We start from the raw sequence: 10,495 nt of genomic DNA, 5'->3' as shown, positions 1-10,495 counted from the left end.
ATTTTGACCCCCCCCCCTTTTTTTCAGGGACACATTGCTCAATTTCTGTTAGTCACATGTCTGTGGAACTTGTTCAGTTTATGTCTCTGTTATTGAATTATGTCATATTCATAAAAACATTTACACATTTACACAAAATAAACGCAGTTGACAGTGAGACGATGTTTCTTTTTTTGCTGAGTTTTTTTGGATTTGGAATACTTACTGCTGTCCAGACTTTTTTCAGAGGTTATTAAATTAAAGTTGACTAAATATGTTTGACTAACTGGCGCTGTTGAAATTCATTTAATCAATTCTGAGTATTTACAATTGATAATTCTGGGAACCATGATGATACAGTACAGTCTATAATTAAAATATCTTATCATTCTGTCTATTAAACCAAATACAAGAGTGGAACATCAGTGGTTAGTGATAAGATAATTTTTATTTGGTAATTGTATGCAGCTATGGTTGTCATTAGGTCCCGCCCATAATCACAAATTACTTTCATCTCTCTTATTTGAAGATTCAGTCCTTCATTCATGGTCTGGCAGTGTAGATCTAAACACAGAATGGAACGCATATATATACCAGCTCTCGTCCTCTACGGCTTCTGTAAGTGACTGTGTCTTCAGTTCAGATTTTGTGATTCGTCAATAGATTTGGTCTCTCACATAGTTGTTCCTGTGTTTAGGTGTGTATCTAATGTGGATATGTTTTACTCACAACTCTCCCGTAACTTTTGTTCTCTTTCAGATCTGACCCATGTTGTGTCGGTCTCTCCGCCACACTTAGTGGTGGTCCATTCGGGGGAAAATGTCACCCTGCAGTGCATCAATGTCCTTAAAAAAATGGGACACGTTGGCTGGTTCAAGCAAGTCAACAGCTCAGAACCCCTGTGCATCACGTCAATGTGGAGCTCTCTGCCAACTGTTCATCATCAAAATGGATTTCAGGGCAATCATATGAAAATGTTAATCACCAATAGAACTACCTTTCTCGAAATCACAGAGGTGGATGAAGCTGATTCTGGTCTGTACTTCTGTGGAACGTTGGATAACTTTTTCATCTTCACCAACGCGACTGTCCTGAAGGTCCAAGGTAATCTTTTCAATAAATTGTCTGCTATGACACCAAATGCACAAACATTTATCCTAAGTATCAGATATAATTTAGACTTCTGTTGGAGATACAATACTATCGTATAACAGTTTGAATGACAGTAGAATATTTATCTCACCTAATTGTTCTAAAGGTCACAAAGATGACAAGAACCCTACAGAGCACTATGACAAAGGTATGTTCATTCTGTAATTTTAAGTGAGAATCTTTCAGAAATGAATTAATATGATGTACCATGAAAGTACCACAGAATAAAAATAAAGTACAACAGCATCTTATAGCAATCTGAGAATTCTCCATTCTGAATTGGTAGCAAACGGGGTGAAAGTTTGTATAGTTCTGATTCTAATTTAAATCTGTTTTGTAGGAGAGGAAGATGGAACCATGAAGCTCTTCCTATTGGTTGTGATCCTGGGTGTTGTAACTGCTGTTCTATTGATAATCATCCTCATCCTGGTCCTCAAGGTCAGAAGAGATGCAAACAGACTAAACACAGGTATGGAGCCCGTTTCATATGGGGCCGGCTATTAACTACACTTACAAAATGAAAATGTTTCCCATGACATACTGCAGGGGTAGGCAACCCTTGCCTTGGAGTTCCACAGGCACTTTATGTTTTAATTTAACAAATCTGGAAGACCAGGTGTGTTCCATTTAGTCAATCACTGAACTGATCAATTAGCTTAGTTAGGAAGGTGTGGTGCTTATTTGGAACAAAATCCTGCAATACCTGGGGCACTCCAGGAACAGGGCTGCCTACCCTTGACGTACTATATACTGAGAATTGAAAGAGTCAGTAAAAGTTATATTGTGAACACTACAATGGAATCAGTTGATATCTTCTCTCATCTCTGTTTTATATCATATTCAGGACTAGACTCAAAACGACAACCACAAAATGATCAGGTAAATGCTATTTGTTCAGTGATTTTTTTTTATTTTTTTAAATATGAGCAATTCAGAAACAGTTTAAATTATAATTCTATTTCATGGTGTTTCCAAATGTACAGAACCAAGATACTGATGCACTGAATTATGCCACCCTGAATTTCACCTCCAAGAAAAAGAAGAGGGAGAGAAGAAGAGAGAAGGAGCTAGACCCCCATGTAGTGTATGCTGCTACAAGATGACAAAGTGGAGGATGGAGAGGAGGACAAGTGGTTTGCCATATCTTTGAATACACGTTTAAATTTTCCTATATTGTATGTGTAGTTAAATCAAATGTATTAAAAATAAATCAGTAAATATCTCTGTAGTTTCTGTGCGTTGTACCTCAGGGTCACTGTTGCCCTCTTCCACTCTGTTAGGCCACACAGCTCAGTGGTACAGAGGTGGTCAGAGAGGGGGAGTTAACCTCAAACCACAACAGTTTAGTCTGTTTAAATTAGTTTAGATCTCTGTGTTTAGTTGGTCGTAAAGAACAAGTACCTAGCATAGGACAGTTTTATTACATTTATTACTTAATAAAATTAGTTTAATCAAAACTGTCACAAGATGACTTATCATGTTATTTGCTCGTTAGTATTTCCTGTCTTGACTGCACCGATCACAGCCCCCTATTCTGAAAGGCAACTATTTGCCTTTATAAGGAGAATATGATTGGGGTCTGAGGTAGAGGGGCCAGTGAGGAATGCATCACTTCCTGTGGTGTGAGTGACAGGGAGGAACAGCTCAGTGATGAGTGAGATCTGCTGAGGTGAAAATCACTGGGCCTCTGACTAACACTGGGGGGTGTCTCTGTCTCTGTCTGTCTCTCGGTCTCTATGCCCACCCACCCAACACATTTTATTTGTTGAAAATGTTCTACCTGGAACCAAAAAGGGTTCCTCAAAGGGTGCTCCTATGGAACAACCAAATAACCCTTTTGGGTTCTAGTAGGACCTTATTTTCTAAGAGTGTGCCTGCTCAAAATAACCAGGTCACTTTTACACTACGTGACATGTGTAAGTAGAAACGCGTGGGTGATTTGACGGGTGGTTGACAGTATTGTGAGATGGAGACAGTAGACATTTTATGCATCACCCTCTCTCTGCTGAAGACAAACAACCTGCACTACAGGAAGACTGGCCTTCAGGTCTCACCACACCGCTCAGTGCAACAAAACCACACACGCTCTTTTCACACCTCTCTTCATCCGTTCATCTGGATGATAAACTCCAGACCCCTGCTGCTCAGTTAGATGTGCAAAGTATGTGAAGAATACAAACAAGCTAAGCTTTCCCATATCCTAAAGTATTCAACAAGAGTACAAAGTAGAGATTGGGTGTAATCGCAATAGTTTCGTCAACTATTTTCCTTCATATTTAACTATGGTAGTCTTATGGCTTGGGGTAGAAGCTGTTCAGGGTCCTGTTGGCTCCAGACATGATGCATCGATACTGCTTGCCGTGCAGTAGCAAAGAGAACAGTCTATGACTTGGGTAGCTAGAGTCTTTAAAAAAAAATGTAGGTCCTTCCTCTGTCACAGCCTGGTATAGAGGTCCTGGATGGCAGGTAGCTTGGCCCCAGTGATGTACTGAGCCGTACGCACTTCAATATATCTTGCAGTTGGGTCCTTAGCTTAATGATCAGCTTGGTTTGCATAGCGCCTTGCAGCCGGGTCCTTAGCTTAGTGATGAGCTTGGAGGGCTTTATGGTGTTGAACATTGAGCTGTAGTCAATGAACAGTATTCTCACATAGGTATTCCTCTTGTCCAGGCGGGAAAGGGCAGTGTGGAGAGCAATAGAGATTGGTTCAGCTATAGATCTGTTTTGGTGATGTGTGAATTGGAGTGGCTCCAGGGTGGTCTGAGTACGCGTCCTGGTAATCCGTCTGGCCCTGCGGCCTTGTGAATGTTAACCTGTTTATAGGTCTTACTCACATCGGCTACGGAGAGCGTGATAACAGTCGTCCAAAACAGCTGGTGCTCTCATGCATGGTTCAGTGTTGCTTGCCTTGAAGCGAGCATTTGAAGGCATTTAGCACGTCTGGTAGGCTGGCGTCACTGGGAAGCACGCGGCTGGGTTTCCCTTTGCAATCCTTAATAGTTAGCAAGCCATGTCAAATCCAACGAGCGTCAGAGTTGGTGTAGTAGGATTCGATCTTAGTCCTGTATTGATGATTTGATGGTTCGTCGGAGGGCATAGCAGGATTTTTTGGAGCATCCAGATTAGTGTCCAGCTCCTTTTGGTTTACTCAACTTTTCAGTTTTTCCCCCCCAAAAAAGGAGTTAGCCCCAATTTATCTCCAACTTCAGTCAATTTAAAAGGATGTGTTTGCTCAACTTGTCTCATAAATTAATTCAGCTATAAATTATTAGTTGGGCATCCTAACTAAATGAGGCTGTGCGAATAGTTACTCACACACAGTGTTTTAAACGTACATATTTGACACACGTTGATATACATTGTGCATTATTATTTACACAGTACTTATTATTCAACATGTCCTGAACTGGGATTTGAACTCTCAACCTCTTGGATCTTGGATACACTGATCTTCCAGCTAAGCCATAGTTTGTGCCAATTATCAGTTAATCTGACTATTCTCTCATCAATAATTTGATTTTCTTATTTAAGCAATTTTGGTTATTTAGTCAAGCCATTGCTGGCCATATTTTTTATCATTATAATTTTTTTAAACTACTTATTTATTCTACTAATCCTGATGTTATTGGGCACAACGGACATGAGAAAAACTAGTCATCTAAAAACATTGGCTTTTTTTCTATCCATGTAGATGCAAAACCATTTTTTTTTAATTTTCAAAATCGCAAAATCTTTAACTCTGTCATTAAAGGACCACAAATTGATTAAATTGAATCTAATAGGACATATTTGCCAGCAGCACACCACCCTGCATACCACTGCTGGCTTGCTTCTGAAGCTAAGCAGGGTTGGTCCTGGTCAGTCCCTGGATGGGAGACCAGGTGCTGCTGGAAGTGGTGTTGGAGGGCCAGTAGGAGGCACTCTTTCCTCTGGTCTAAACAAAAATCCCAATGCGCCAGGGCAGTGATTGGGGACACTGCTCTGTGTAGGGTGCCGTCTTTCGGATGGAACGTTAAACGGGTGTCCTGACTCTCTGAGGTCATTAAAGATCCCATGGCACTTATCGTAAGAGTAGGGGTGTTAACCCCGGTGTCCTGGCTAAATTCCCAATCTGGCCCTCAACCATCACGGTCACCTAATAATCCCCAGTTTACAATTGGCTCATTCATCCCCCTCCTCTCCCCTGTAACTATTCCCCAGGTCGTTGCTGCAAATGAGAACGTGTTCTCAGTCAACTTACCTGGTAAAATAACGGTAAAAAAAAAAAATAATAATAAAAAAAATATTAAAATAACTATTGGCCCTGTAGGAGAAAATCAAGAAACATCAATGATCCTTGGTGTTGTGACGACTGTTCACCTGATAGTCATCCTCATCCTGGTCCTCAAGATCAGACAAGATGCAAACACACACAATAAAGGTGAATATCTCAGATTATTAGACTATGAACTGAGTGCACAAAGCCTTTAAAATACCTGCTCTTTCCATGACATAGACTGACCAGGTGAATCCAGGTGAAAGCTATGATCCCTTGATGTCACTTGTCAAATCCACTTCAATCAGTGTAGATGAAGGTAACGAGACAGGTTAAAGGAGGATCTTTAACCTTGAGACAATTGAGACATGGGTTGTGTATGTATTTGTGTTTATTATTTGTATTTATTATTATGCCAAGGCAGCAACTACTCTTCCTGGGGCCCAGCAAAATTAAGGCAGTAATATACAATGTTAAAAACATTACAAAACATTTCACAACACATTAAGTATGTGCCCTCAGGCCACTACTCTACTACCACATATCTACAATACAAAATCCATGTGTGCGTGTGTGTATAGTGAGTATGTTATCGTGTGTGTGTATGTCTGTGCCTGTGTGTGTCTCTTAAAGGCCCCGTTGTTCCATAAGGTGTATTTTTAAATCAAATTTTACTGCTTGTGTCAGTTACTTGATGTGGAATAGAGTACCAGGTAGTAGTGGCTCTATGTAGTACTGTGCACCTCCCATAGTCTGTTCTGGACTTGGGGACTGTGAAGAGACCTCTGGTGTGCCATTCAGAGAGTGAATGGGTAAAACTAAATATTTAACTACCTTTGAACGGGGTATGGTAGTAGGTTCCAGTCGCACCTGTTTGAGTGCATCAAGAACGGCAACGCTGCTGGGTTTTTCATGCTCAACAGTGTCGTGTCTTTGGCATCATTAAAGTGAAAACTGTTATTTTATCAAATAAATTCTCTGTAATTATTATTACGTGATTAAACTAATCATGTAAATGTAATCAACTAGGAAGTTGGGAACCAAGGAAAATCTTCAGATTCCAAAGTTATAATTTTCCTAATATAACTCTTCAGATATTTTAATATCTGATCAATTAGTCTTCTTATTAATGAATTATTCTTTACCTCACGTTAGTCTCATTCCAAACGTCGTAAATTGTTGGTTATCTGCACGAACCTAGCCTTTACTATGAACCCTCCATACACCAATTGTCTTACTCATTTATTTACTAACTAACTAAACAATCACAGAAATGCATAAACAAACAACAGTTATGGTTACAAGGAAATGATAAGGGAGGTTCCCTAGCGAGCTAAGCCGATATGACGGCTTGGTGGACAAAGGGAAGTGGGTGTGGACTGAAAAGGGTGGGAAAGACAAAAGGAGTCACTACACAGTTGATAATTATATTAATTGAAATGCTAATCCGTTGCACATGAACGCTCACTCATTTGGGAATAATTGCAATCAATATATATATATATATTTACGCCTAGTGTATCGTCATGATCTCTGTTGGAATCGTCCGTCTGTCTTTTGGAGAGTTCGTCCGAGCGTCTCTGTCTCCCTGAAGATCAAATTCTTTCGTGGTTAGGATGGATACTTCAGAGTACCATTCAGAAAATGTTCTCATAGATTAGATGTTTCGGCGGTTGCCGGTCTTCGCGTCCCAGGTTGACATAATTTCTAGCTGCAGACTAGTATTTATTATCTAAGATTTGCTCTTATTCTGTAGGGATCGATAGTGTCAGAGTTGAACAATATCCAGCCGTGTAGCCAATGCTCCAAGTGGTATGGTTAGAAATTCAACAGCTATTCGCAATCACAGCTCACGCTGCGGGTTTGCTTAGTCTAAACTCAAACCTTTGCACCCTCAGCTGACCGAGGTACGCGTGGTCTGAAGAGGATTTCCTCAGGAGGGGTTTTTATTTGTAACAGTTGAAAAGGGCTATTCCATGACACCAGATCATGTCTGTGCTCACGGGGGTGGGTGATTTCATGAAAGATTGATTTTTATAGTAATATATTTGAATTCAGCTCGCTACATTTTTTCTGGATTTTGGCCAAGTGGGACGCTACCGTCCCACCTATCCTAGAGAAGTTAACAATCCATTCCCCTTTAGGCAGTAAGGAACGGTCAAGGCCTACGCCTTTAGAGAAGGCTTAAGGATTTATAAAATAATTGTTGTAGATTTTTTATATGAATATCATTTTCATTTCTATTTCATCTTTTCAATAATATTTGAAAAAGATCCAATCATGATTTTTCTTTCGTGGTCTCTGCACTGATAAATGTGACTAGATAGCTCACCATTGACAAGGCCCTCAGAAGCTCGATAGAAGGCATCTGCCATTCAACGGTATTAGAGCAGAATGTTGGAGTTTAAGTGGAATCACCAATCACATTTTGACTTGTAATGGGTGGGACCATTTGTGCCCGACAGGCTCGATTCGGTCTTATGCAGCAACATTTGAAATTGTGATTTTTACATTGGATAAAAGTAGATACTCAGAGCTAGAAAATGGTATATCATTCACTACAGTTGAGGAACAATGGGAAAGTAATTGTGCTTTGAAAGTTGCTAAACTTGTAACCCTACTTTTGAGAAAATGTCCCTTGAATGATTTAGTACACCTACAAGAGAGCACCTACCCCAATAATGACCATATCATATAGCTGACAACGTTTTAACTTTAACTAATTTGTATTTATTATTTCAGGAAAATCACAACAAGATCATTATTTACAAGTTAATGGCGAGCTAATTACGGTTCTAAAAGCAGGGTCTTATACAGGAGATTTTTAGAAATTGGACGCTGTCTCCTATATCCTAATTTGACTTTGGTGCAGGTCATTTTGTTCTTCACATTACCATCTCTGGTAAACACAAACTATATCAAATAAAATATAGGTTTATTTGTCACATGCACAGGACACAGAAGGTGTAAATGGTACAGTGTATCACACCCTGATCTGTTTCACCTGTCCTTGTGCTTGTCTCCACCCCCCTCCAGGTGTCCCCCATCTTCCCCACTTATCCCCTGTGTATTTATACCTGTGTTTTCTGTCTGTTTATGCCAGTTCGTTTTGTTTGCCAAGTAAACCAGCGTTTTTCTCTCAGCTCCTGGTTTTCCCAGTCTCTCTTTTTCCTCATCCTCCTGGTTTTGACCCTTGCCTGCCCTGACTCCGAGCCCGCCTGCCTGACCACTCTGCCTGCCCCTGACCTCGAGCCTGCCTGCCACCCTGTACCGTTTTGAACTCTGCCCTGGCTATGAACGCTTGCCTGTCCCCGACCTGCCTTTTGTCTATCCCTTGTACTATAATAAATACCAGCGCTCAAACCATCTGCCTCCTGTGTCTGCATCTGGGTCTCGCCTTGTGTCGTAATACAGTGAAATGGTTACTTGTATAGTGGAGTCTTTTGTTTACACATGTAGCCAGCTAGATAGCTATATAATGAACCATAATCCCAACTAATAATGTTACAACCCTGTATGAATCTACAGGTAGCTAAAGCTAACCAACTAGATTAAATGTTAGCTAGCTAGCTAACATTAGGCTATAACTAGCAATGCAAATGGCTCTGAGACAGAACATATCATTACTACACAGATCATATTCGTAACGTTAGCTAGAGAGCCAGCCAGCCAGCCAGGTAGCATTAGCTAGCTAGCTAACAGTATGCTTTATCTTGCAATGAGAACTACTTTCTGACAAAATTAGAAACGTATGATATCTGAAAATGTAGCTGGCTAGACTCTCTTAAATATATGCATGGATGAACATTTCTCCCTCTCTGTCACGGATGCCATGGTTGCCCGTAGTTTGAAGATATAATCCGGAGACAAGTGTCTATACAACAGCCTTTGTGTTTTCTCTTTTCAATTCCCTCTGCATAATCAAATGCCCACATTTTCTCCATCTCCTGAGCTATCATACTCTGCTTCCACCGGGCATTCCACTGATTTCAAAACTCGTTCCTCCAGAAAGTGAGTCAAGAGTGGAGAGCATTAGCAACATTATCACAGTTCTTTGTGATATTGTAAAAAAAATTATGTGTTAGAAAGGATTACCCACACATACTGAGCAGCTCAAATAATAGACAGAAGGGTGCTACATGGCAGACCAATCCGAACTCATCTCTCGGCAGGTCCAACCCATCCATTATCTCAGCGAATCATGTCTAGTCGGAAGATTACTGTCTTTTTCCGTGTCTTAACAAACTAGGCTCGTAATTTAAAATGTTTATTCGTATTTACAGATGGCATACACGTTTGCTATTAAGGGACATGAAAGTTCACATGTTCCAGAAGGCATGTCTGCCCCCAAAAAACATTTTGATTTATAAAAAAATTGACTTTCAAATGCTTCTCTTGGGATGTAGTGATGCGCAACAAACGCCTAGTTTCCTGAAATAAGTCACATTTTTACAATAACATATGGAAACTTCCGCCTTTCTCGAATCATGATTCGAATCATAGCGAGCAGTAGTTTTCCCACAGTTTAAGCTAGCTAGTGTTTGTTGTAGACTAGTGTGTGTTATGAAAGTGAAACATTGTTGCATTTAACCTTTAAATCACTGGTTAGTGTGTGTGCTTAATTTGCTAACAATGTTTGCAATGGGAAGTAATAGTTGTACATTAGGATTGGGAAATGCGTTTATGTGTTCTTATGATTGGGACCTACTGGATATTATATCAAAGTGAATGGTCTGATTATTCTTTGACATCATGCTGTGTGTGACTGCTGTCTTTCTATCAGCCCTTATGTATTTTAAATGTGCACTCTCCTACATGGAGTGAGCTTGGTATTTGGTATTTTTTGGGGTATTTTATTAGGATCCCCATTAGCTGTAGCTGGTAGGTATTACAGTCGCTGTCATTTCAGCATCACTAGCCTGTGAAACGCACATCATGTGATGTCACTGTTGTCTCTTTAGGTGATAGTGTGATAGTGATGGTGTTAGGCTACCATAGGTAGTGTAAGCAATGTGGCTGTTGCTGCTGCTAACGTTAGTGTGGGTGCTGTCTCAGTTTTTCTTGATTTTTGAGTTTGGTACAATGTTAAGGAAAATAGTTTTCCACCTC

The 10,495-nt window shown here is 40.2% G+C and overlaps 1 protein-coding gene across 1 annotated transcript; it reads left to right on the top strand.

Annotated features, from left to right (window-relative positions):
* The first annotated feature begins 543 nt into the window (after nucleotides 1-543).
* LOC139561030 (uncharacterized) lies at nucleotides 544-8,665 on the top strand. The gene is made up of 5 exons (XM_071377831.1): nucleotides 544-597; nucleotides 739-1,083; nucleotides 1,238-1,279; nucleotides 1,472-1,600; nucleotides 8,490-8,665. Exons 1-5 carry the CDS (start codon nucleotides 555-557, stop codon nucleotides 8,663-8,665), a joined length of 735 nt encoding a protein of 244 aa, XP_071233932.1. The 5' UTR covers nucleotides 544-554.
* Nucleotides 8,666-10,495: the final 1,830 nt, after the last annotated feature.

Source organism: Salvelinus alpinus, chromosome 31 (genome assembly GCF_045679555.1).
Source record: "Salvelinus alpinus chromosome 31, SLU_Salpinus.1, whole genome shotgun sequence".
In the NCBI taxonomy this organism is placed as follows: Eukaryota; Metazoa; Chordata; class Actinopteri; order Salmoniformes; family Salmonidae; genus Salvelinus; species Salvelinus alpinus.
The sequence above is the reverse complement of the archived record's forward strand: the minus strand, read 5'-3'. Positions and strand labels throughout refer to the sequence as shown.